This window comes from Psammomys obesus, unplaced genomic scaffold (assembly GCF_907164565.1).
Source record: "Psammomys obesus unplaced genomic scaffold, mPsaObe1.curated_primary_1811, whole genome shotgun sequence".
NCBI classification, from domain to species: domain Eukaryota; kingdom Metazoa; phylum Chordata; class Mammalia; order Rodentia; family Muridae; genus Psammomys; species Psammomys obesus.
The window spans coordinates 121235-149005 of NW_026593931.1; the positions used below are offsets into that span (position 1 = coordinate 121235).

General features: G+C 49.3%; 2 protein-coding genes across 3 annotated transcripts in view; one reads left to right on the top strand and one right to left on the bottom strand.

Moving 5' to 3' along the window:
• The window catches only part of Zxdc (ZXD family zinc finger C), a 34427-nt gene extending 32791 nt beyond the window's left edge, over positions 1 to 1636 (top strand). The window contains exon 10 of the mRNA XM_055617504.1: positions 260 to 1636. Within this exon, the coding sequence (XP_055473479.1) occupies positions 260 to 346 (87 nt within the window). The 3' untranslated portion in view covers positions 347 to 1636. The remainder of the gene's footprint in view (positions 1 to 259) is intronic.
• A 267-nt stretch (positions 1637 to 1903) lies between these two features.
• Cfap100 (cilia and flagella associated protein 100) lies at positions 1904 to 27771 on the bottom strand. 2 transcript variants are annotated; one of them, XM_055617488.1, is made up of 17 exons: positions 27723 to 27771; positions 26760 to 26863; positions 17186 to 17263; positions 15559 to 15659; positions 13598 to 13784; positions 11944 to 12017; positions 11695 to 11858; positions 11368 to 11448; positions 10836 to 11011; positions 10485 to 10523; positions 10289 to 10412; positions 7611 to 7659; positions 7357 to 7508; positions 5018 to 5153; positions 4103 to 4308; positions 3483 to 3576; positions 1904 to 2151 (listed from the first exon to the last, which is right to left on the bottom strand). In XM_055617488.1, exons 2-17 carry the CDS (start codon positions 26806 to 26808, stop codon positions 2038 to 2040), a joined length of 1824 nt encoding a protein of 607 aa, XP_055473463.1. In that variant the 5' UTR covers positions 26809 to 26863; positions 27723 to 27771; the 3' UTR covers positions 1904 to 2037. The 2 variants fall into 2 exon arrangements, with proteins under 2 accessions (XP_055473463.1, XP_055473462.1); XM_055617487.1 differs by having other exon boundaries at positions 7357 to 7659.

Below are 27771 nucleotides of genomic sequence, written 5' to 3' on the forward strand. Positions count from 1 at the left end.
GTGTGTGTGTGTGTGTGTGTGTGTGTGTGTGTGTGTGTGTGTGTGTGTTTTAAAACGGGATCCGTCTATGTTGTCCTGGCTGGCTTGCCTGGAACTCAGAGATCTGTCTTTGCCTTCCTCATGCTGGAATCAAAAGTGTGTGCCACCATACCTAGCACATTGCTCTTTGAAGGGACATAAGGTATGGGCCAGGTCTCTGCTGTGCCTTCCCCTTGTCTTCCTGACCCACCCCTCCTCACTTTCCTGCTTGGTTTTATAGGAAGTGCTTCCAGCACCTGGAGGTTCTGTTGGCCTGGAAACTGCACAGCTACCAGGAAGCACTATCAACCTACGGGACCTCCAGTGACAGCAGCCTGAGCAAACACAGACCGTGGTCCAGACTATCATCAAGACCTCAGATGACTGGGGTGGGCAGGGCAACCTCACTTGACTTCTGCTCAGCAGTCCATACTGATTCTTTGAGACTTTGCGGTACACAAATTGAAAGTGCTTTTATTCTGTTCCATTGAGCCAGTTTGGGCTGTACTCTGAAACTGCCTCCATAGGTTGCCCTTGGTGAGATAGGCTGGGTTCACTTGTTACATTAAAAGATCGCTGCAGGAAGTGGGTAGAGCATGGCTTCCTGCTCTGGTGCACCTTTGTATTAAGTCTGGACAGGGCCTTCAATCGTAGTGTTAGCATTTTGCCTGACACATCTAGAAATTTGTTTTTTTCTGAGAGTTTGTATGACAGACTGCTTCTCACCTACTGGGATGGTGTTGGTGGGTGTGTTGGTTTTACTATGCTGTATGCCATGGTGAAGCCAAATTCAGGCTGAGCTCTTGCAAAGCAGACAGGCAGCTAGTCTGAACAGTGATTAGCTGGCCTACTGCCTACCAGTGACCTGCAAGTAGCCCTCTTCCTAGACCGATAGTTTGGCTCACAGTTTGGGAATGAAGATTTCAGACTTTTAAAGTCATCTTTCTAAATTCTCGTTTGGGGAGTCATGGTAAACAGTAACTTGTCAGCAGTCTCTAGAGTGAGCTTCAGAATGCTGTATGTTATGTGTAGGGCTGGAATGATAGGCTTGTTTTGTGGTTGAGGTTGATATTATGTGGGCCTTGTATGTTTTCACAGACTGATTCAGTCTTCCTAGATAAGACTGTTGGGCTGCCTTGCACCTATTTATTTGTTAAGACTGGATACAGGGTCGCTCAGAAATGCATTTTTCTTGGGCATTTTGGAGTATGTGCTTATTCACATACTGTTTGGTTCTGTCCCGTCTGAGTTGCTTGGTTTCTTGGATTTGGGAAGGGCCCTGAGATGGGCATGAGTCCTCCCTGGATGGCTCTGTAGTGCCGTCTACCTGGGTGCTGCTTCCTACAAGGGGATTATAAATCCCACTTGAGAAGGCTCCTTTCCATGGTTTCTCCTGCATCCTAGGCCAAAGTTTAGGGGTTGAACTTGCCCACCTGTCATCAGGGCCCTCCTCACTCCATAGGCAGCCTGGTACCATTGTCACCTGCCTCAAGAGCCCACCCACAGAGAAGCTGCTTTCTCTCAGAGCCTCCAGGGTGTGTGTGCAAGTGAGCACTGGAGCTTCCTGCTGCCATGGGCCCAATTCTTAGTGCAAATGAATAAAAGTGTTTGTATGTCATGTCCAAAGATTTTGCTCTGGTTTCATTCAAGGTACTATGCATGGTGTTAAAATTCTTTCCCCTTCTACCCAGCTGGCCACAGGATCTTTTGTCTCCAAGGGCCAGTGTCACCCTGCCCTCCTCAGGATAGGTTTTGGACTTCTCTCCAGCAGCTGTTTCTGATGAAAACCAGCATAGTGTTGTGTCTCTCAAACACATGCTTTGGGTGAAATGACAAAAGAGGGGTTCCAAGAAGCTTCCTTCAATAGGCCATTCAGACTCCCAAGAGAAATTAGTTTATTTCCTGTGAGTAAGGAGGCTAAAGGAAAGCATGAGGTATAGAGTTAGGGACCCCTCAGGCTCACAGTCCCTGCCTGCACTTACTGCTGACCTCTTCCAGAGCCCTCTGCAGGCTCTGCTGCTAAGTGAAGAAGTAGAGCAGCTCCTCCTTGTCCTTATCCATCAGCGTGTTCTCTTGCTTCTCCTTTATTCTGATGATTGGTGGATGGGAGCGGCACACCAATCTCCTGCCTCTCTGCAGGAGAAATAGACATGATGAGCCTATGATGGCTATGTAGATGCTATGCTGCCATGGCCCCTGCTCTAAGATGCAGAAAGAGGCCAGCAAACTGATTATGCAAACTAGCCACTTGAGGCTTACTAAAGGGACCTGGAGTGTAGACCAGCCCAGCAGTCACCATGCCAGCTTTATAGAGCATGCTTTCTAAGGGATAAGAACTAAAGCATTTTCTAACTCAGGGCTTCCACAGGGGATCCTACAGTGTGATAGAACAAAGGTCAGCCTTTAAAGTCAGTAGTCACTCTTAAAAGGCCCAATCCCATAACCTTCAGCTCTCTCTTGGACAGAGTTTATCCGTCAACAGCCCTTGACTGGTGGTCCTCACCAGTACTTAGTTCCTCCATGCTTTTGTCACAAATACTATGTTGAACTAAATCATGTGATGTGAAACTTATTGCCAGCCCCTCAAAACTTAGTTGGCTATTTTCTTTTGTTCTTGGATTTGCTTGGGGAGATTCTCTGAAGGCTGTTCTCTAAAGAGGCTCCTCAGCCCTGCCATCCCGCTAATGGCAGCACATGTTCTCTCTCTTCCTCTCTGCCCCCAACCCCTTCTCTTAATGAAGCTCCTCCCCTCCCCACAAGGGCCCTGTTATGTTTAGACCTTTGTATGTTGTACAAAGGTCTGTATGTTGTATGTTTCTAATGCCCTCCCTACCATCTGAGTCCTAATCATGGCCTAGAAGCCTTTCTCCTAATGACCTGTACCTTCTGAAGGGAATTGCATGTCCGTGTTCTTTCTGGACTAAGCCATGGGATGTTTAGTAGTATCTTATTATCAACAGTGTTCATCCTTCTGAAGCAATGGCAAGGGCAGCCATGCTTTATAGACACCCACCAGCTCCTGTTTCTCAGAGGCCGTGCTTGGCCCCAGGTCTGCTTTCAAGACCAGCCTTTTTGCTGTCACATCTAGAAGGCATAAGGCTGCCACAGTCTATTTTCTGTGGGGTGAGTGCATGAGATTCAGAAGACACGGGCCTAGCAACAGGCAGTTTGTTTGGCCAAGGTGTTTCGGGGTGGGGTTGGAGATAGAGCAATAGGACCCTGAGAGAGTGTGGGTATTGGTGTGAGTTCTGTGAGCTGAGCATCTGCACCTGACAGGGCTGTTGTGAACAAGCACATCTGGGAAACTGGTCCTAGTAAGGACAGCCCTAGGGCAGAGGCACTAGAAGTGCCTGACTTTGGACACTGCTCCACTCCTGCTTGGCACACCAAGCAGTGATTTGCCTTAGAGCTCGGGCTGGAGAGCCTGAGTGGTACACCATAGTGGCGCTGGCACAACCCCTCACCTTCTTTTTTATTTCAGCCTGAGCCCTGGCTCGAGCCCGCTGCAGACGTTCCTCCTGCAACTGCCTCTGCACCTTGAGCTTCTCTTCACGAAGCCTAGGGACAAGAGGTAGTTTACAGGATCCAGGTCAGGTCAGCCCATGTCCTCCCACATGTAAAAAAATGGCCTCTCTGCCCTTCCCATCAGTCCTGGGCAAGTCTTGGGAAGAAGGCAGGCAGGATGTGTAGATACCATGCTGGCCGTGAGGGTGACCTAAGGTTCAGACCACACTCCCAAGAAAGCATGTTTCCCTGGAGTCACATCTATGTCTTTAGTTCCTTTACCCACAGACATATACCCTGGCACCCAGCTAGGACATTAGTCCTAGAACAGGTGCTAAGGCCCCAGAGGAGATGGCGCTAAGATTGGGAAAAACAGACTTGGCAGATCATTGTGTCCTAGGGCCCCACACACAAGTGGATGACCAGGCAGAGACTTAATGGCTTCTGCCTAGTCCTCAGCCTTATGTCACAGGGTCCTGAGCCTGTCTCTGTGGTCAGGAGACTGAGGGTGGACACTGATTAGCGCTCCCTGCACCCAAGCCAAGGCTGCAGCCACAGAAGGTTGGATAGAGTGACTGACCTTACGCGCCTCTCCATCTCTTTGGCCTTCTCAGCCTGCTCGATCTTGGCGGGGGATACTCGCTCCAAATTTTCCAGCAGCTCGTTCAGCTGGTGCTCCACCACAGCGAGCATCTGCACTGTGCCCAGGCTGGCCTCCTGCTGCATGCCCACACAGTTCCGGTACACGTCCAGCACCTTGTGGTTCAGGCTCTTCAGCACCCTGTCCTGGGGACAGTCATCAGTGTGGCAGGGCTGCAAGGCCTCTGATAACCCTCATATGACGGCCTCCCTAACCAGCTTTCATGGCTTACCAGCTAGAATGGAACAGCCACGGTGTGGGCTCAGAGAGTGCAGTGAGCAACGGTACCTGCTTTTCTTAGCCAGAGTGGCCTTGGTTCTATGGTCAGGCCTCTGACTCATCTCATGGCCCAGCCCCTCCCCTAGCTTCCTTAGCAAACCCACTGAGGCCCGGTCTCCTGTTTCAGTGAGCCATGCACTGACCCCAGATCTCCACAGGACCGCATTCTGTGAGGCCCACTCATCCTTCTCTGAGCCTGTTCTGACATTCAGAGAGTAGGTGACAACTGCTATGTGGGTGCTGAGTAAATATTAATGAAGAGCAGCAGGCAAAAAGGCCACAGCCAGTGTCTGACAACTCTTGGCCAGGCAGGAGCCAGGCCTCTGGTCTGTGACTGTTACACAAGGCACTGGACAGTACTGAAAAGAACCAAAACCTGAGTGAGTAAATTCATTTCTGTGTGTGCTGCTTCTGGCTAGGACCTTATCCCTGTTGCCAAGAGTCTAGGAGGCATTGCAGACAGATGAGAATAGATAAGACCCCCAGGGCACATGACACACCAAGCACCCAGAGCCTAGGAAGTGGACAAGGTCTGGTACAGGGCCTGGCCTCTGCCCCGAGACACCCCTGTCCTACCTGCTGGTCTCCCATATATTCCCCGAAGTGGAAGACACGGGCTTTGAGCTCCAGCTCTGCTGCTGTCTCCTCTTCCTTGGAGATTGATACCATGATAGCATTGATCCACTGCTTCAGCAGTTCGACCTCCCTGTCCCTGCAGGGTCAGACAGTTCCTTCAGCACCCAGCGTTCCCAGCAGGCATGACCTAGTGAGCAGAGCACTGTCCTTGACCTGAGGTCACGGGCCTAGAAGAGTTGAGGCTCTGCTCACCAGGGGTGGAACTCTAGGGCAGTGTAGAAGGAAGAGATACCCACCCTTTGCTCCAGATGTCAGTGGAAAAGGCACTAGGTCTCTTGCCCTTAACTAACAGAATTAGCTTGTAAGATCTTGTGATGTTTACCAAATTGAAATTTCCCCCTATTCTGATTTTGTGGCCCATGCTGTCTTTACACAGTTTAGATTCCACTTGAGGCCTTTGTATCTGCAGTATGAGATACCCTTTCTGGGCTTCTCCTTCCTGGGCTGTCTGTGTCTGGTTCAGTCTTAGGGCCATGCTGGTCTTACTGTGAGGCTAGGAGTGTTCCCTCCTCTTCTGTATTTTGAGGATGGCTGAGGAGTGTCATCATTTCTCTCTTAAATGTATGAATATATGCTGCATGTGTGTTTTTTGAGACAGGGTCTCTCACTGCCTGGGGCTTCCCAATGAGCTAGGTTTGCTGGCCAGCGAGTCCCAGGGATACCCGTCTCTTCTTTCCCAAAACCATAGTTGTAAATACATAAATACATACCACCGTGTGTGTGTGTGTGTGTGTTTATGTTTACATATTTTTTTTCTTTCCAGACTATATATAATATATTGTATGTGTATAATATGTATAGTTCTGGGAATCAAACACCAAGTCCTCCTTCTTGCAAGGGAAGCACTTTACTGACTTGAGCTATTCCCTTAAACATTTAAATTTTCTGTAGAATTTATGTTATCCCAGTTGGATCTAAGGATCTTTTGCTAACTTATCCATTCAAATTTTTGTTGTTGTTTTCTCTTTCTCACCAGCTGTTTTCAGGTTTTGTTTTTGTGTTTTCTAGAAATGGTGGTGGGGATTGCTCCTGCCTATCATCTTTGTGCTGGGAGCTGGGCCATTGAGGGAGAGCAGGTCCTCTGGGACTCTAAGAGGACCCTGGCCTTTCTCCAGAGCCTGTTGTGGCTCCAGCCCTTGCCGAGGTTCTAGAAAGCAGTTTTGCCTAGCAGCTGCAAGTTTCACTTCATTCTGGAGGCAGCCATATTGAACCAGTAAGGAATGTGGCTCCCTGTCTGGAGGTTGAAGTTTTAGCTGGGTCAGGGCCTAAGCCCTGGCTGCTACTGTTGTTTGAGCTGTCTTTCCCAGGCCCCTGGATGACTGGCTCCTTCCTGTTTCCAAGCAGAGTTCTGAGCCACACACTGCTTTCTCCTAGAAGCCCTGCCTGCCCCTCTCACCAGCTGTCACCTGCCCCTTACATCACCCATTTTGTCTTCTTCCTAGCATGTGCACTTCCTACCAGTCAGTGTGTGGGTCTATCTGCTGTCTGCTGCCATCCAGTATAAGCTCTAGTGGGCAGGCCTTGGGCCGACCCAGAAAAGTTGTTCAGTTTAGGAGCTTGGTGGATGAACCCTTAACACCCACTACCCCCAGTACTCCAGCTCAACCTTTCCTATACAGCTCCCTTGGGCTCTGGAATGGACCAGCAGAGGAGATGAGGATGAGATGGCTGGTAGGCACACCCTGCAGCAAGGATAATGGGTCTGTAGTATCCAGTGGACTTCAAGTGGGAATGGGCCCAGCTCCTGCATCCTCTGCTGCCTAGCGAACTACACCTAGGGCCTTGGGTTTTCCCAGGATCTTTCTAGATCCCTGGTCCCTTGCTGTGCCAGATAGACCTGTCCTCCCGGGTCCTGCCCTTCCCAGTTTGGCTCCAGACTGTCAGGCAGCCTTGTGTCCTCCCACTTTGCTGCTGGTGCCCACCCAAATGCTGCAGGTCCCCAGCAAGGCAGGTCTTCTCTTCCTCACAGCCTGGGGGCTAGGGGTGTTGTGTGAGGACCGCTAATCCTTCCCCATGGCCTAAGTATCTTGTAGACCAGCTTCCAACCCCTTCTAAGCCATGCATGCCTCAGGGCCCTGGGATGTAGTGGCCTTCCACATGGCAGAGCTGGCTTCCCAGGGCCTGAAAGTGGCAGAAGGGCTGAATGGGAGGTCCTCAATGCTGCATTCTGACTGCAGTGGCTCCAAGGTCCTGGTATCCACCCAGACCCTATACAAGGAAGGGGACAGCTAATAGTGCAATGGGGGTAGGAGTGGCAAGGGAGCAACAGGGAGACCTACATGCGGATCTGGGTGTTTTTCAGTGTGCGCTTCAGGTCATCCAAGGTCTCCTCCATCTCCTGCGTGTTCTGAATCAACGACAGGTTCTGTTCCTCTAACTTCATGAAGACGTTCAAGAGCTGCTGGGGTTCAGTGAAGTACAGTGCCAGCTCCTGTGAGAGGTAGGCAAAGGGTGCTGTACAGGATGGGTCCCAATAGGACAGTGCAGGATGCTTGATAGAGTGGGGCAAGAGGGGAGAGAGCCCAGCACAGACCTCCCCATCGCTGTCTGTGTCGTCTTGTGACGGTGCCATTGTGCTTGACCTAAGGACAGACAGTGGGATCAGAGCTCCTGGACCAGTCTAGGACACAAGTGCCAAGGGGATCAAAGGACCAAAGACAGGGATGGAGCATGTTCCCCATCCCTCCATTACCCCAGATGTAGTACCATCCCCCATCAGGGTCCCATAGCCAAGGGACACTCAATTCAGTGAGCAGTCTCAACAGAATAAGACTGACTTCCCTTGATCTACTAGGTTACTCTGCCCTGATCTGTCAGCCCTTGTTCTCTCTAGGTTCAGAGCCTTGTGTACCTACCCTCACTTCCCATCTACCTACCTTCTTACCATTCATTTTCTGAGTGACCCCTTTGAGACCACCTGGATTGGGTCTGAAGATCTGCCCAATTCACAGCCATTGAGCATTACAGCCTATCCAAGCAGTACCACTTTAGGGCAAAGCCTGTCCTGATACACAGAGGGGCATAGAGGCTACATGGTCTCAGCAGCGTGTAGAGCCCACCTCCACATGCTTCTCAACCCTTCCCAGTGGCCCATACACACTCCAGCTGGTCTCTTTCCAGGAGGCACGGCTGTGTTAGCTGGGGACAGGTTAGGTCAGCTTCCTTCCAGATGCTCAGGAATCGGTAGAAATGGGGAAACACAGGTGCACAGAACTGTGGGAGCAGAGAAAGTTGCCTATGCCTCACCACTGCACTTTCTGGGGCCTGTGTTACAGAGGATGAATTTGGAGGTAGCTCAGCTCAGCCACCTGCTCAAGGTATTCCAGGAAGACTGCTAAAGCCCCAGTGCCTTGAATCCACCCTCCAAAGGGATATGGCCTTCTCAGATGTTACCTTGTGTAGATGTTACCATCCAGTTGTGTTCAGCAGCCCTAGCCACCTAGTCCCCAGCTTCCTAAACTGTGGGTTCCAACCCTCCATGGGGCTGTGTAGCTAAATGTGAGAAATATGAAAATGTGGGCAACAGGAAAGATCTTCTAAGATGCAATGACCAGAAATTAAAAGTCCAACAATCCAGGGTGTTTCTGACAGTGCTCATACATGTTACATTGTAAATTCACTGCAGGCTTGGTTCTGAACACACAGGTCATGTGCATGCTGTTACAGCATACACCACCTCAGCATCATTCCTCAGAATGATTCCTCAAATTATATCTTTGAGTTGTCCCTAAGCATGTCTCTGACATATTATGTTAATACAAAATGGTGTTCTCATCATTGATGATTCTAAAATCAAAAAACGATCAACTGAAAAACACTGAAGATGCTCTGCATCAGGCAGTATCAACTATTCAGTTGATCACTTGTATAATCATAAACAAGCACACCCACAACATATGCAAATTTGACTTTTCTCTCAATGGTTAAAGTGTATTTGTACCAGAGAAGATCTTTAAAATAAATTCCCTTATGATTTGTGATCAGTAGATGTTTGGCTTGTGTGCCTAGTTTATAGACTGTATACTGGGTACTATAAACTTACCAGGTGAAAGGCTGAAGGTGGAAGCACTATCCTTGCTGATAGGGAGAGGGACTAGGGTTTAAAGCCAGGCTAGTGTAATCAGGACCTATATCCTCAGCTCTCCCAACACAGAAGTCAGGACTGAAGTAACCTTGGTGGGTAGCTGGCATTGCACTCTGACCTCTTAGAGCCTGTATCCCATCCAGTCAACACACATCTGTGTCTCTGATGGTGGCTAGTCTGTCTCTATGACAAGACCACCATTCACAAAAAGAGGTGCTTACAAGCAGGGGAGTTTCCCACAACCCCAAAAACAAATTAGGGAGTTGAACAGCTGAAGGTACACTGTACAGGGAAGGCATCAGGAAAGGGGGAGGGGCAGGTAGTCCTAGAGCAGGCAGAGACAGAAGATGGGACATGGGAAAGATTGGTAGAGATTAGGACTGGCACAGTGGAAGCCCATTTCTCATGCTCAGGTGCCCTCATCCACACCAATACACCAAAGCTTGCAGCACAAACACAGGTCAAAGCTGGCAGAGATTTCTTAAGAAGGGTATGAGATACACCCACAGTAAGTGAAAAGATAAGTAATGTGACCTTCTTAAAATTAATTCTTCTCAAGAGCCAATACTGAAAATGGAATGTCGGGACACTACCAGGGTATGTAAAGAGCTAACAAAGGACTGGAGGGGGAGCCAACTAGCCAGTAAAAAGATGTAGAAACCAGACTACCCAGTGCCAACAGATAAGACTTTTGACCACCAAGCGCCATCAGACAAGACATTTTGTCGTCAGCAAAATGTCCCTAAAACATAGATACCACTTGGGCCTGCAGGCAACCCTGTAGTTTTTTCCAATATTCTGGGGTTCTGACATCTGGGGCCTAGTATAGCCTACAGACAGAAAAATGCTGCCCCTGGCATGTCTTTCAGTTAGGACCAACCCCTCCAACTCCATCCACTCCCCTTTACTGTGCTGTCACACTGGGGATGACTACCTCAGTCATCTCCAGGGCCAGAACCAGATACCTGAAGCAGCTCTGTGGAGTAACCCTCAGCCGGCTTCCCTTTCCTCACCCTTTCTCCCCAAAGCCATATGAAATTCCTTGCCCCTCTCTTGTGTCCCTGCCGGCCGGCCTGGCTGTCTCCTTTAGTGGCCTTTGCTTCCCCCAGTCTCTGAAGACCACTCACAGTTTGGAGTCCACCTTGCTGAACAGGCTGGCCTGACTACGCTGACCGACCTTTGGAAGGCTCTGAGTGCTGGTTGAGGTATTCGAGGTCCATGCAGGCTTTGAGGTCTTCACATTCTGAACATCTGGGGAAAGCAGGAGGTTTGTGTGTACTCCTGACATGAGGTGGGACAGCCTCTAGGCTGGGGGAGCCATACCTTTCCATGGCAAGGCTGTCTTGCTTCTGATGTTAGGCCCTACAGAAAGCAAAAGAGAACTCCATATGACCACTGCTGGACCCAGGCTCTACATGGCGATTCAGGCCCAGGAGGAAGACAGAGAAGGAAATGTTTGGGAGGAGAGGCTTTGATATGACTGGAAAGCCCATTTCCATATGGGAAGGCTCGAGCTGAGCTCCTGGTTCAAAGTGGGCACTTTCCTGTGTGGAGCCAGCCATGAAAGAAAGGACCAGATGGGGCCCCCATACATACAGGGTCCCTTCAGCTAGGTGCAGGCTCTCTGCATCACTATTGGGCCACCCTTAGGGGACACTCTTCTCTTTGCCCCACCTTTTTCTCCTGGTAAGGTGACTATACTGCTCTCCTTGGTGCACTCTATAGGTTCCTTGGACTTTTTGAGAGTCAGGCGCTTCTTCCCATCCAACCACTCCTGGGGTGACAGCTTGTACAGGAAGTCCTTGTAGATCTTGTAATGTCTCAAAGTGTCTTCAAATTTAGAGATTTCGCTAGGCCCAGGAAAGGATGCAGGAAGTTAGACAGTGTCCACCACCAGGCCCTAGCTGGACTAGGGAGGGAGCTTGCCCTACAGGGACCAGAACAGTGGAACTTCCAGAGTTGCAACCCTTCTATGGACTACAGGGTCCTCATCCATGGGGACCCTGCCTGTTGCATTCAGCCTGAGCCACAATGCTCCTGAGTCCTGGGGGATGGCCTCAGGAGAGTCACTGAGTGTCAGCTTCATCACCATCCATCAGACAGGCCACAGCCTCCCACAGGGTTTGAGTTCCTGAAAGGCATTTGTGGTCCTAAATGGCCCTTAGGTCTAGTAAAGTGACCAGTAAAGGTGCCCCCTGTACTCTACCTTTTGATGTTCATAATCTGAGTTGTGATGTTCCGGATCTCAACGATCTTCTCCATCTTGTCCTTGGACTCTTTCTCGGCCCTGAGGGTGGGGGAACCAGGAGGCCAATCATGGATCATTAAAGACCAGTCAGAAATGAAAGAAGCCTTGGTCTTGGGCACAGGCCAGATGGGGAGCTAGAGGGTGGAGGATATCCAGGGGTCATGACCATAGGTTGAGATCAGGACCTGACTAGGGCTCATGGTTTCAAATCCAGCTAAGACTGGACTGGACCTGGCCTGGGCTATGGTTTTGCATAGGCAAGGCCGCCAGGGCCTGAAGGCTCACAGTCTCATGGCCTGCACTGAGTTGCGGTCATTCTCCCTGAGGAACTCATCAAACAAGGCTGCGTCCTTCTCCAGGGCCTTCTCAGCCCTCTTCAGCCTGTTCTCCTCCCGGATCGCCAGCATTTCTAGCCGTTGGATTTCATTACGCTTCATTTCCAGGGAATACTGTGGGCCAGCAGAGCAGGCATGAGGGTACCTGGCTGGGCCAGAGCCAAGCTATAGGACGTAGCCTGGATATAGCCATTCCTACCTGAAGGAGAAACATTGTTCGCTTCCGCTTCAAGTAGGCATTCAGTGTTTCAGTCTCTATATTCTTTTCTGCAGCTAGACCCAGGAGGAGAGGAGAGGAGAAAGGCTGGAGCCCAAACTGGATCTTAGTACCTAAGATGGTCCACAGAGGAGGCTGGGGTCCTGCTGCCCACCCAAGGAATTATAGTGATGGTGGAAGGACTGAAAAAAAAAAATGGAGGAAAGTCTCCCCCAACATGTAGCCAACCCTCCACATCTGTGGGTCTGTGTCCTTGGTTTCAACCAACAGATCAGAAAAATATGGAAAAGAATCATATTTACCCTAACGGGTGAACAGAAATCCCTGTCACTACAAACAATTGTTTACATAGAATGTATATTGAACCCATCAGGTACAGCTCTATGGATGACTTAGAAAACACAGGGGAGCAGAAACACAGCTTTAGCATCACTGTGGGTTCTGACTCCAAGGTGGCCCCAGGAAATTGTCCCCTGGGATGCTGAGAGGTGACTGCTAGGCTCTAATATGATTGGTATCTGTCTGACTTGGGCCTCTCTTACTGTAGCATCCTCCCAACTTGGAAGAAGGCTCTGGGCAACCCTCACCCAACTAGACAATAACACTGGCCAGGCCCTTTAGACACCAGAGATAAATGGAGTGTAATGTGCTCTATATGAGGTATCTATACTCCCAGCCCAGGCTGAGTGGTAGCTAAGTCCATCATTATTTCAGCCAAGTGAGGTGGACATCTGGACAGCATCCATTTGTAGAGCCCACTATTGGGTCAAGGCCACACCTCCTGTGTATTGCATGAGTTCCTGTATATGATCCTGACATTAGAGGACCCAGAACTGTGTGGCTTTCTGGTCTCTGGGGTCCTCTTTCTGAGAGAAGGGCCTGGTATGCTTGAAGCAGGAATTCTGTCCTGCAGTCCAGAGACCCTGTCAGCCTCCACAGGTCATTTGGGAGTCTCTTGCCCTTCAAGGATAATAGTTCCCCATAAAAGTCAAGGTCAGGACAGTGAGGAATTTTATGGTGTTCTGATGATTTTTTCTTCCCCTGCCTGTCATCATCCCACTTGTCTTTCTCAACCTGAGGAGTGGAAGGCAAAGGCTCCCACAAACTTCATTGAGCTCAGGGCTTGATGTCAAAGTAGAGGTTAGGGGTTCTGTTTCATAATCATAGTGCCTCTGTGGTCCCCCATATACCATGAATGCAAGCTCATAACTCAGGGCTTCCTGCTGAGCACTAAACATGCAGCTCACAGATTCTGTTCAATGCTCAAAGTCTTAACACAGACCCCACAAGTCATGAAGTTGGCACAGTTAGGGGATTCCAGTGCGGGTCATGACCTAGCAAATGCTACGGCATGACCAAGATCTGAATGGCAAGTTCCAGATACAGCCTCCTCACTATATTAAGCTGACCTTTGACTGTGACTGGCTGATTGTTGGATGGATGGGTGGAACCCAAGCCTCCCTGAGCTAAGCTAGCCTCTACCCCCTTGCACCACACTGTCCTCATGTGATCGGCATGCCCTGGACCTGTGACCCATTAGGACAGAGCACTTCAAGGTATGCAGTATCAGATATATAGAGGGCCTTTTTTAACCATCCCTCAAACCTGCTCCTGTCCAAGGTAAGGGATGCTATACCTCCGAGGGTCATGGCCAGCTTCCAGACAGTGTTGTTGCGGAAGTTGTTGAGCTGCTGGATCTCAGCAACGTCCTCCATCTCCTCTTCTAGCTGTAGCTCCCGGAGCAGGCTAGTCTGCTTGGCAGACACCTTTGATGAGTAGGTCATCTTCTGGTGCACTCTCATAATCTTCTTCTGTTGGCGCTCCTGTAGGAGTGACAGGCAGTCAATAGGACCAGGGCTCCTTACAAGATATATGTTTCCGTGTCCTTTGCCCAGTGCCAGAGGCTAATGGGGCCCACACATAGAATGGACACACATACGTACACACACACAGCTATGCTGAGCACTCTGTTGTTGGTGCTCTTAGGCCATAGACTCTTGTGCACAGCATGTCTCTGGGGTTGAATAGGACAATGACCACCTGAGGATTGGTGTCCCGGGCGGGGCGGCAGCCATACCAAACACAGGTACTAGCTCAGTGTGCATCCAGATAACAAACAGTACCAACATGGCTAAATGTTGATCTGTCCCTTCACCCAAAGTCCCCTTTAACTGAGGCCAAGCATTTGATTTGCTAAAACTGACAGAAAGTTCAGGGAACTTAAACCTGATTCCAAAAGACTGGCAGTTCCCTCTTGCAGGATATCCTGTCACCTAGCTGAAAGGTCACTGGTGGCTGCTGTCTCCACTGGCCTGCACCTCTGTGGTATCCACAGGGTATCATTGTGATCCATCCAGTGCTGCCATGTAGCATTGTTGGCTTTTCAGTGAAGTCTTCTCATTCAGAAAGATTCTCAGCATGTTTTCTGCTGGGACCCACCAGCTGCCACAAACCAGTATTTGATAACCCTGAAGAATCTCAACAAATCCAGCCTGAAACTCCCAGTTGGCTCCTCTGCAGGATGGTAAAATGGACCTGAGATGTAGAGGGCACTGAGCCACTGCATTGTGTGGGGTGTAGCTGAGGGTCTGCTGGGCACAATATTAGGTGAACCACTAGGTAAAGATGGTCTAAACTAGAGACCCATTGGGTGGGGAATATATGCAATGGGGACTCTGGGTAAGGAAGAGCTTCTGGGTAGAAAGGGTGTAGGTTGGGCATCTGTAAAGAGAAAGGGCAGCATGCAATTGCACATGAACATTCTCCAGAAGTCAGTACCCCAAGGTACAGCCAGGCTTGGAAATAGAAGAAATACCCAATTCTTCATCCCAAGAAGAGGAAGGTCTGAGCTGAAGGCCAGAGAGAGGCCTGCCTGTGCGTTTTCCTTCTCTTCTCAGTAGCTGAACAAGTGCATCACATCATCTGACGCCCTCCTTTCAGAGCCCAAGCTAACAGCCTCTCATTCCAGAGCTGGGCATGGTTCAGTTTCTAATACAGAGGCTGAAAGATGTCTTTCACCCGGTGTCCCATTGATTCTGGCATGGAACTATGCCACCCTGAGAACAGCAGATGCTGAGCCTGAACCAGGGAACATGGTCTGCCAGGTCAAGCCAGGAGAAAGGAGGGGGTGCAGCAGGTGGAGTGCCTTGTCTGGGCTTATTCTGCTGGTCTGTGCTGGGGCTGTAGGACCCAGGGCTACACAGGCTCCTAGTCACACAGGCAAAACAAGAGGCAGCAAGCTGGGGTGCAGGTAAGACAGGGGTGGGGGTGTTTTGTGTATCAGCCCTGTAGGATTCCAAGTAGGGGAGAGGCCCAGAGGAGAAGACCTATGAGGTTTGAGACAGGACTTGAAGGATAAGAAGAATGCTGGGAAGGAATGGCAGTTCTCACAGGGCAGAATGAGAAAGGTACAAGAGATTGCCATGGCAGCTGAGGAAGCCACCTGGCTAAGGCCTGGAGAGAAAAGATGGGACAGGTTAGACATGTGAGAGCCAGGAAGGGTTCCACTCGATTCTGTGGGGAATGACTGTTCTGGAGTGAGAGTGAGCTGAGACAGGAGGAAGCTACTCAGAGGGGAGGGGCTGCCCAGATACTTACTTCCATAGCTTTATTGCACTCCTGCTCTCTGAGCAAGAAGAAGTCCACATCCCCTGATATGTGGAAAGGGTTACTTGAGGGGTCAGAGATGGTCACACGCCCTGAAAAAGGAAGAAACAGGCTGTGTTTCAAGAGTCTCTGTGCTTTTCTACGCAGCATGGAACACTCAGCATCAGTGATTGCTCTTCCACGCAGCCATAGCTAAAGTCTTCTCCTGGGTCCTAAAGCTCCATAAATTTCCCTCTATGGTTTAATCTACGGGAGCTGGGTTCCTGCCCGGCATCCGTGTCACCCATCTGCTTCTGTCCTGGTGTAAAAATCCCAGCAAGGCTCCTTTCACAGAGAAGGGAAACCAGAGCCTGATGCCCAAACGTGATGGAATCGAGTAGGTTTCCCATGGGTAGGGCAAGTGGGATGCAGGCCAGGCCAACTCCTGGAGGCCCCTGGGAGACAGGCAGAAATCCATCCAGGAAGCCAGAGACAGGCCACAAGTCAGGGCTCATGCTGGTCTGCTTTGTGAACCCCAGGACATGCCTTTCACACCTACATTGATTCAGATCCTAGTGTGGATACCAGAGGGCTTTTCTGTGAGCTCTGGGACCAGGAAGTCAGAGGGGTGAGAGGCACACCTATCCTCTGGTTTCCCATTCAGCAATTCAGAAATCTTAGGAATAAGTATGAAAATCTAGCACAGCTCTGGAAAGTTCATGAAATACTGGTAAGGTAAACCCTGTGAGAGAGCTCTGGGAGAGAGAAAGGGTAGCCATATGTCTGATTTTAAAACCCTCTGTGTCCATACTTATGGCCACATGGAGTTTTGGTCAATTGAATGTAAGCCAGACCTGTTAGATGGGGCTTCTGTATGGCCCTTTCCTTGTGAGGCTGAGGTAATGGAGGGTGGTGTGATGGTTAGTCAGCTTGACACAATCTAGAATCACCCAGGATAGTACTGTCTACACCAGGTTGGCCCATGGGACTGTTTGTGGGGGATTGTCTTGATTGTGTTGATTGATGTGGGAAGACATCAGCCCACCATGGGGAGCACCATTCCTTGGGCTTTGGACCTGGACTGTAGATGAGCCGAGCACCAGGTTTGCATGCATGCCTTCATTTCTCTCTGCTCTTGGCTGGTTGTTTTAAGTTCCTGCCACCTTGGCTTCCCTGATATGATTGACTATGACCTGGAACTGTGAGCTAAAATAAGTCCTTTCTCCCCTAAATGGCTTTTTGTGGGATATTTTATCATAGGAACAAACTAGGGCTGGCAGTCTCTCTATCCTCACTCTCCCCCCACACACACACACCGCCCTCCTTTTCTTCCTGCCTTGAGTCAGACATGGTTGAGTGCATCAGCCCTTCCATGACCACAAGACAGTCTTGTATTTGCAAATTCTGAAGGGACAGAAACTTAGAACCTGGTCACCCAGATGCCTTCTCGTAGTTTTGGAGCTCAGACCTGACTCTTCCCACTACTCATTACCCCCACTAGCAACCCTCCTGTTGCTGTGGAGTTCTGTCCAACAGGAAGAGAAACCCTCCCCTCCACCCCATACCCCAGAGGCCAGCCTGAAGCACCCTAGGAAAGGGGGCCAGGCTTTGCCTCCACCTACCCTGTTCAGGAAACTACCTTTGGTTTTCTTTGGATGCTTCTTTTTGTCTTCAACGAAGGAAGATTCGCTGCTGTTTGGGAACTCCAGATTGCCTGCTGGTGAGACACAAAAGGGGGAGCTACAGCAATGACCTGTCTCTGGCAAAGGGCGGGACAGCCGGGGAGTCAGGCACCCTGAGGTCCCCGGAGCTCCCTCCTACCAAATTATCCTGTGTTCTAGAGTCTACAGAAAACTTTCCTGGTAGTAAAATTTAGTTCTGTCATAAAAATAATCACAAGATATTAAACACTAAACAGAAACACAGTGACATCAAAAAATAGATCAGAACCAAAACCAAGTCAAAAATGTATTTCAAATCTTGATTCTTAATTGAAAAAGAAAGGCACACATAGTCAAGGGCATGCGTTTGTTTTCGATTTTTGTTGTGTGAGAACCATCCTCACCCCTTCTCCCTGCCCAACAAAGGTTTGTTTTTGTTTTTGTTTTGTTTTCCTTTGAGAGAGCATCTCCCATTATCCAGGGATCTCCCATTATCCCAGACCCATTATCCTCTTGCCTCAGCCTCCCAAGTGAGGTATCTCTAGTTTATCCAGATATTTCTCCTATATCTCTAGTTTAAAACAAGACATGGTGGGTGGATGAAGGGCTCTAACAGGCCCAAGCATGACAAACATGGCACTGGCGGTGCTTGCCCTCCCCCATGCCCTCTCCCTTGCTAAACCATTAGATTATATTCCTGAAGCTAGCCACCAAGGTCTCTTCCTTATTTGCCACTTCCTCCTCCTGAGGCTGGCCACCAAAGTCTAGCCATCAAAATACTATACTGATCAAACCTGCTTAATCAAAATTAACTGATTCATCCTAACATGGGGTCTCCCTTTCCCTTTATAAATTGCCATCTGCTGGGGGGTACATCTGTCTCCTCTTTATCCAGACAGAGTCCTTTGTACCTCTGAGGCAAATATCCCTTTCCCCTCTCCCTTGTTCCCTTCCCCCTCTCCCTCATCTTTTGTCTCCCCTCTTTGTCTCTTATTCCCTGCCCTTTGTCCATCTGGGGCAAGAAAATCTCCTTGTGCTGAGAACTTGGTCTTGGTATATCCTGTGCTGACTCCAGTCCTTCCAATGGAGAGCTGGCTTAGCAGTTAGCGCCAGCAACTGTTGCAGAAGACCCTGGTTCAGTTCTCAGCACCCACTTGGTGGTAATTCCTATGTAATTCCATTCCCAAGGGATCTGACAGAGGCTTCTGGCCTCTGCGGGCACCAGGCACACATGTGTACAGACAAGCAGCCAAAACACCCATACACATAAATAAATCTTTAAAAAACTTTTAAAGAGTATATGAATTTAAGGAGAAGGGGGGCAGGGTAGATCAGGGAAAAGTTAAAAGAAGGAGTTGGGTGAATATGATCAAAATGCATTCTCACAAATTTTCAAAAAAAAATAATAAAAATTAATAAAAACATTTTTAAGGATCGGGTGTGGTGGTGCATGCCTTTAATCCCAGCACTCAGGGAAGCAGAGGCAGGTGGGTGAGTTTGAGGCCAGCATGGTCTACAAAATGAGTCCAGGACAACCAAAGCTACACAGAAAAACCCTGTCTCAGGAAAAGAAAAATATATTTTTAAAGATTTATTTATTTATTATGTATACAGTATTCTACCTGAATGTATGTGTGCAAGCCAGAAGAGGGTACCAAATCTCATTGTAGATGGTTGTGAGCCATCATGTGGTTGCCGGGAATTGGACTCAGGACCTCTGGAAAAGCAACCAGTGCTCTTACCCTCTGAACCATCTCTCCAGCCCCCAAGAAAAATATTTTTAAGGGCTGTAGAGATAGCTTGAAAATTAAGAGTGATTCCCCTATAAGAAAAACCCTTATAGCTCCAAGGGAAACCCCCTTCTGGCCTCTACAGACACCTGAACACATGTGACTAACATATTTATATATAAGTAAAAATGATAGAAATAAGTAAATACTTTAAAAAAGCAAAATATATTTTATGCATGCACACACCTCTTACTTTTTCACTAAAATTCTTTGACCACATGCTGAAACATAGCTGATTTTTGAGGACCTGATGCTAAGTGAAAAAAAGAAAAAAAGCTGGCATAAATGCAGCCAGTCTCCATGGTGGATGGGATGAATGCAGGCCAGGAGCCAGCATTGCTCCGGAGCTGTCATCAGTCCTTGAGATGAACAGCCCCTGTGTGGAAGCTTTGTTTCTAAGGAACATTTTAGCACCCACCAGCTTAAGGTTGAAGGACCGTGTAAGACAGCTGAAACCCACAGCAGACTTCCTCACCTGCCCACAAACCACACGCCCCTCCTCATCATTTCCTTTGCACTGTCTTCTTTCAGGTGACACTAGTTTGCATCAAGTTCACATAAAACTAGCCAGCACAATGGGTCACTCCAGGTCACCGGAATTCGTGTGCCAAGATCAGAGTCACTTACACCTGACTCAGTGAACATGTCCTCTTCCATAACAGGAGTTTCATGTCGGTACTTGGAACTGGGGAGGCAACTCGTTTTGGACAATGAAGGGTAGAGCTGGATGGTGGGGTCAGCTGTGCTGCTGCACTTGTATTCAACTGGTTAAGAAGATCTATTTGATGTGTCTTTCACTGCAATTTAAAGTCTATTAGTCCATGGATCATTCCTGGGACTCGCTCACACCTAGCTGAACCAGGCTCTTACTGGACCCTGAGAGGTTTTTTGGTTTGTATTTTGTTTGTATTTTGTTTTGGGTTTTTTTGTTTTGTTTTGTTTTTTCCGACATTTCCCGACTTTGCAATGGGTTCTCTGGATCACCGAGTTTAGCACATCCAGCCCAGATCCCTTGCACTGTCACTGCCACACGGACCTCTGCTGTGAGCCTACTCAGGCCCTTTGAGGACCTGCCAGCAACTGAGGCCTCCACCGCCTACCTCTCTGCTCAACCTCCTGAGGGCTCAGCCGCAAGAGCGCCCTCTGGTGGCCAAGAGGAAGCTGTGATTGGCGCAAACCAACGCCATTGTTCCCGTACAAGAGGAACTGCCACAGGGCAGCAAAGAACGGTGAAAAACGCCCCTCCACATGCCCTTTTTGGCTTTAGGTACAAGGATGTGCTCTGGTTCTGGGCTTGGTGAATCAGAGGCAGAAAGCTGCTGTGGATAAAAGGGGCTAGGAGTGGGATGGGGTGGGGTGGGCAGAGCCGACAGGGACCCCCAAGACAATAGGAGGGAAGAGAAACTGCAGAAACTGCAGCCAGGCAACAAGAAAAGTTCCTAGGAACCACCAAACGCTAAAAGCTTGGGCTGCAACACCGGAAGCCCCTCCCTCTCCAGTCTTCATGCTGTATGCCTTGCCTGCATCCCCCCCCCCCCCCCGCCCGCAGTGCAAACAGCAAACAATCAGGAGCTTCCTAAAGTCATCAGCTGGGGAACACTGCCTGGCCCAAGTGTAACCGCTTTTCCTGGGGTGCCCTCTCCCCAGCATGGCCAAGAGACTTACGCAGTCAGAGACATTTTGCCATTCAGAGAGCACTGAGAAGTTCACAAAGATGCTCCACAGAGGGACCAGGCTGCCACCAGATCTTCAGGGAGCTGACGCGGCTTAGCCTACCATTTTTGGGAGTCCTGCTGGGCTTGTTGGATATTAAAAGGGGGAGGGGAAAGGTCATAGGACCCTCACCAGAGTCTCCAGCCAGCCCTCCCAACCATTTTTATACAATTCTGCGCTGATGATTTGTAGTCTCAGGTCTTGGGAGAGGAGCCTCCATCTATGTGCCTAAAGGAGAGCCATCATTTCTGCTGAGTAAAGACTTTCTAATGTGGCCTTTGGGGAAATCACCCACCCTCCTGGAACCCCTCACCCATGTTCCATCACAGTTCTTAGCCTTCCCAATGCTTCGGCCCTTTCATACAGTTTCATGTTGTGGTTAGCCCCAACCATAAAATCATTTTTGTTGCCTCTTTACAACTGTAACTTTGCCGCACTCATGAATCATAATGTAAATATCTGTGTTTCCCAATGGCCTTTGGCAAGCCCTGTGAAAAAAAAAATTAGTAACAAGATACTACTAGATAACAGCCAGATCCTTGGCATTCACTTCTTCTTTTGTTTGATCCCAGGGGTGTGAGGGTATCTACAGTGGGAGTGAGGGGGAGGGGGAGGCATGAGTGTGCATGCATAGGGCGTACTGCCACACCCTAGAAAAACAACAAAATCTGGCCTCTTCTTTGGCCCTCAGCTCCCAGCAGGAATATGTGCTGACATAGCAGCCCTCCAACACCCAGACTAGACAGAGACGTTGAAGCACACGGTGTGAGGGTTTTGGGGTCACACACCAGAGCCCTGACCTCCCTCCCTGTCTTTGCCTCCACCCCATGCCCTATTTCATTCGCTTGTCCTCCTTGTGATGAGTCCTGGGCTAGAAATTCTTTGAGTTGTCAGTTCTGTTGTGAACTCTTCTGACAAGCTGCCAGACGGCTTCCTTGGTGGCTGCATCTTCACCGCTCCCAGGGAGTAAAGTGTCTCCGCTTCCCATCCTCATCCTCCTTGGCAACACCATCTTCTGTTTGTCATTTATTGGTAATAGCCTAATGTGTGTGGAATGGCGTCTCACTGGGGTCTGACTATACCATCCCCATTGTAGCGGTTTTAGTGGCAGCTGGCATTTGAGTCCCTTGCTCACTTGGGGACTGGGTCTTTACAGCTCGTCACACTAAGTTTTAGGGTTTTTTCCTAAACACTGTCTTTTAATATCCTATCAAAGTTTTCTGTCACAACAATGTCTAACTGTCCCAAGGAGGGTACAGAGCAAGAACCAGTGGGACTGAAACAGTGACCCTCTGCTGCAGCCCTTCAGCCATCTGATGTCCTAGCAGCAATTACCCTGGCCCAGGTTTCTAGAACATATGGTCATTTTGGCCTCCCTGACACATGAAGCTCCATCAGGAATGTAAGCCATCCCTTCTGGGGCTGCCGTGCTACCAGCCACCCTCTCCACCAAGCTATGCACTGGAAGATGTACACATCTGGCTAGGGACCAGAGTTTAAAATGGGATGTTCAGGGAGGCATCACTCAAAAAGTGAATAGGTGACCAGACTCCTGAAGGGCTCAAAGGAGGGAGGTGCCACAGGGGGACAATGGGGCAAGAGCATCCCAAAGGGCTGATGAGATGGCTGGGTTAGACACTTGACAGGAGGCCTGATGACCTGAGTTTGATCCCCAGAATCCACATGGTGGAAGGAGAGAACTAATGCCCACAAGCTGTTTTCTGACCCTCTCACACCATGGTATGAATCACGGTGTGTGAGAACCATGATTCACACACACACACCACACACACTACATGTGATTTGTTTTAAAAAATCCACTCAATACAGAATGAGAGGGTGGGAGGAAAGTAAAATAATACCAAAGATGTGTGAACAATTCATAAAGGATCATATTATTTATTTCCCTAAAATTATATCATTCATATAGGTATATATACATACATATTACACACACACACACACACACACACACACACACACACACACACTGAAGTTTATCTCACTTGGATGGACAATGCTCCCCAACAGAGCCATAAACGATCTAACAAAACCCCCAAATACAAGACATGAGAAACTCCTTTTGAGTCAAGGGAATCCAAACCATAAGCCATTGCTATCATCCTTGGTGACTCCCGGAGGTTGACGCTAAGTTCTTCTTATTAAAGACACTACACACTTTGCACACAGGACTCAGGACGATCCAAGCTGCATCTCCTCCATAAGAGCTAGATTTCATAGCCCAGAAATGTGCTGGGCAAGCTGCCAAGGAAGGGAAGCAGCCAATAGTCCTCCCCAGCTGTGATGCTTATGACCCACCATGACCACCGGCACGGCACAATAAACCCTAGTGTTGCAGTAGTGGCACACATCTTGGCAGTAACTAACAAACCTCCAACAGGAAGGAAACCATAATCTAGCCAGGGCTAGTATCAACTAGTTTTATGTCAACTTGACACAAGCTAGAATCATCAGAGAGAAGAAAGCCTTAATGGAGAAAATGCCTCTATAAGAGCCAACCTTAAGGCATTTTCTTAATTAATCAATTAAAGGGAGGGCCCAGCCCATTGTGGATGGTGCCGTCCCTTGGCTTGTGGTCCTGGGTTCTATAAAAGAGCAGGCTGAGCATGCCATGGAGAAATAGCCGAAAATCTGTACCCTCCCATGGCTTCTGCATCAGTTCCTGCCTTTCCTGCCTCTCCAGATTCCTGCCCTTCATGAGTTCCTGTCCTCAGTACTTTTGATGATGAACTGCTATATGAAACTGAGAAAAAAAACAAAAAAAAACAAAAAACCTTTCCTCCCCAAGCTGCTCTGGTCATGGTGTTTCATCACAGCAATAGTAATCCTAACAAAGACAGCTAGTGAGGTCATGGATCTTTGATAGAACCTATTACTAACATTTTACTAAACCAGGGTAATTACAAAGTGTAAGTATAAGCATACATTTCGCTCTCATCAAAGTCATTTCTCTTTGCAACAGAGACCATTACAGAAAATCACCACCAGTCCAAAAGCAGAGAACATGGAGTCTAGCTCTAAATGCATCCATCACACAATTCCTGCACTTATAAGGCTGAGGGAACATCAAGGAAGAGGGGCAGAAAGCTTTTAAGAGCTGGAGTATCGAGAAAGGTAGCGTGAGATTGTGTGTCCTAGAAACGACAGGGAAGCTTCACTCACGGTACCTCAGTAATGTGGTTGCCTAAACAAGAACAATGACAACATGCTAAGGAAGTGGCAGGGCTGGAAATCTCATGAGGCCTCAACCCTGGACAAAAACTACAGGCAACTAAGGAATGCAGAGAACTGCAGAGAGAGTCTTCCCAGGGATGAGGCCCCTAATTGGTTATCCGATATCATGTGGTCAGCCCTGAAATCATGTACAAATAACACTGTGGGGGGGGGGATAACAATAATAAAGGAAAAAGAGGGCACAGTTTTGAGAGGGAATGGAGGGCACTTGGGGAGAACTGGAGGAAGGAAAGGGAGGGAAATGATATTATATTTGATTTTTAAAAACACCATTGTGCCAAGGGCCAACAGTGCCCAGCCGCTGGGAGGTGGGCTGCCTGTCCTATCTAAGGAGCAGATTAAAGCTGGTGGAGCAGGAATAAAGTACCCCAAGAGGGGGGCTGCTTCCTGCTGCCTCTCCAAAACTCGGAAGCACTTTCTGCGTGTTGACCAGCACGCTCCCAACACCAGCAGGTACTTAGTACATGAGTAAAGTAGCTGTGCCCTCACAGTTGCCCAGTGTGCACAGCATATGTGGACAGGAATGTATTATGGGCTACATATGTGGATAACCAGCTTCGCCTACTGGCTAGAGGGCCGACTTTGGATGGTTAGTGAGCTGGCTAGTTTTATGTCACTTTGACACAAGCTAGGGAGCCTCAACTGAGAAAATGCCTCCATGAGATCTGGCTTAAAGCCTGTATAACATTTTCTCAATTAGTTCCTGATCTGGGAGGGCCCAGCACATTGTGGGTGATGCCACCCTGGGCTGGTGGTCCATAAGAAAGGCTGAGCAAGCCATGAGGAGCAAACCAGTAAGCAGCATCCCTCCATGGCCTCCGCATCAGCCCCTGCCTCCAAGTTCCTGCCTTGCTTGAATTCCTGCCATGACTTTCCTCAGGCTGTTATACGAAAGTGTGAGAAGAATAAACCCTCTCCTCCCCAACTTGCTTTTGGTCATGGTGCTTATCACAGCAGTAAACCCCCTAACTGAGACAGCCAGGTTGCAAATCCCAAGATGCACTGAGCCCTCAGAAAGGTTCCTCAGTAAGATTCCCCAGCCCCGCCCACTACGAAGGCCTGCCCACCTGACACCTATCTGGTGTCCATGAATGAGGCTCTTCACAGAAAGATGGGCCTGCACCACAACCTGCCTTGCCTCAAAGTTAATTTGGGCACTTAGTCAAAAACCCCATATGAGGGTCAGGTTCTGGGCTAGACATCCTCAGTCCTGTATCCCTGAATGAGAACTACACTGAGGCTGGCTGCTGAGATCCTTTGGGCTGGTAGGTTGGCCCCTCAGCCTCTGCCCCAACAGGAAGTTGTGGCCAGCTCTGGGCTTCCTCTGGCCTCACAGCTATCTGACCTAGGCTTGCTAACCCCAGGTCTGTCTGGCTGGCCTGGCCTTCCCACACACTCATAGACCCTCAAGTTTCTCAAGCCTCTGTACTCTTCTGTGTTAAGAGGTGACATCATCTATTTCAGCCTTTATTTTTAAATTTACTCTCAGGCACGAGAGAGAAGTGAAATAGTGAATATGAGAGTGGAGCTCTAAGCATCCTTGTGGGAGCAAGTATGTATAATAGTTCATTTCTGGAAATACAGAAAGTCTCCATTGTCGGCAGCTGGTGACAAAGCATATTCTTTTCACACTGTGGGATTTCAAAACTGCTCAAAAGCACAAAATGTCTCCATTTTTTTTTTTTTTTTAATATAGCCTTTTGCAACAAAGTCTCATTATGTAGCCCAGGCTGGCCTTGAACTCACAATCCTCAACGGAGTCTCATTACGTAGCCCAGGCTGGCCTCAAACTCACAATTCTCTTGCCTGAGTTGCGCCATTGCTGGGATTAAAGGAGTGTACCACCACTCCCAGGAATATTCCATGTGTGGACTCATGGGAAAAGCAGGGTGCAGAAGGGCTTTTCTATTGTGTGGGAGAAACGACAAGCTGTAGACACACATTTCTGCATGTGCACAGAGCTTGCTTGGAAGAGTCTCTGGTCATCACCACAGTGTCTGGGGAGAAACTGGGGGTAGGTTTCAAATAGGTGTGTGTGAGGGAGTGGAAATACACTTTCGAAGTTTGAACCATGGAGGACTTTCCCTAAAAACACATTAGGTTGGCGTTTAAAAGTTGAAGGGAGGTAGACAGTGCAGTTATGATGGCACTGTCCACCTCCGAGCCTCCCTAGATGCCACCCAGTGTGGGCACTGACCAGCCAACCTGCCTACTCCAGGCTCAGCCTAGCAGCCACAGCAGAAAAAAGTAGAGAGGTCTGCAGTTGTGGCGGCATCTCTCCTGACCTGCTTCTGTCTGCAACGTGTCCTTCTAAGCCCATGCTCTGAAGCCCACATCCCCACAGCACCTCTAAACGTGGCCTTGTTTGCAGATAAGGTCCTTGGAGGTGTGGTGTGTGAAACTGGGAGCATTCTGGCATAAGCCCAAGTCCACTGTGCTGATAAAAGGGACAGAAGGCACAGGCATGCACATGCACACACACACACACTTTATGGAAGTGTAAAGGCTAAAATGGGTGGTGCCCTTAAAGTCAAAGGCAGTCAAGATGCCAGGTGCCCGTCAGAAGGCAGAAAGGCCTGGGTCAGAGTCTACAAACATCAGAGGGCACCAGCCCTGCACTTTCTACTGTTTAAGGCGTGCAGCCCCTGGCGTTCCCACAGCAGCCGTGAGAAACTCAAACACGGTGTTGACATAGAACTACTTAAACCCCTGAGTGAGTTCACACCTACCCGTCCTGGGCTCCAGGGTTCCTTTTGACCTCTGGACCCCCCACCCCACCTTGCTTATTACTTACTGTCATGGACCATTTTCACAGGGAACTTAGAGAACTGTGCCCTGGGCATCGTGGCTGAGGACCAACCGGTGTGCAAAGCTTGGCCTTAGCTGAAGGAGTCTCGCCTGGGGAGTGACACAGTACTTGAGTGAGTGGTTCCCCCAAACCCACAGCCCTCCTTGACCCCAAGTGGCTGACAGCAGCTTGCTTTTCCACTACGAGGCCCGACACTGCTTATGCCCTGTATGCAGGTTTGGTGGGTTCCACGGTCCCCCTCCTGGGATAGCTGTATCTGTCTGTTCTTGAACACACCAGCTTTGGTCTGTCTGGGGCCTCTGTGTAGCCAGCCTCTAGCCTCGACGAGGCTGGAGGAGTGGAGGTGGGAGCTTCTCCCTTCTAAATCCTGGCTCAGATGTCACCCTGAGAGAGCTTGCCACACCCATGCATGCATTGGCCCTTCGTTTTCTTTACGGAGGTCAAGCGGTTGCCACTGAAACGGCTTTTATTGTCAATTCTCCCAGAATGCAAGCTGCATGAAAACAAGGCCTCTATTCCACCCGTCAGAGCTCCTGATTGTGTCCTGGGCATCCTTCAAACAGAAACGAGTTTTCCAGTTTGCGGAGGCCCAGCCAGTGTTCCAACCCACAGCCATGCAGGGCTGAGGGTGGAGCCCAGGGTTGCTTGCAGTTGGAGCCAACCAGGTCTCAACCCCTTTATAAAGAAGGAATGCCGCCCCGGAATCCAGCCTCTTAACACACTGAGCTACACCTGCCCTACACGAGGCGCCGGGGCAAGAATACAGCAACACGCGGATAGATGAGTGCTTAAATTAGGCATGTCATAAAGGAAGTGGAAAGGAGTAAGGAAGGACGTAAAGCCTTTCAAGGGGCCCGGACAGAGTGCTGGAGCTAGGGCCCCAGCCCCACGGCCACCCCCCAACCCCACCCCTGCCCCGCCCTGCACGCACCCACCAGCTGCGCTCACCCCACTCCCTCCAAAACCTCAGTCAGCAATGCAGTTCTAGTAGTTCTCA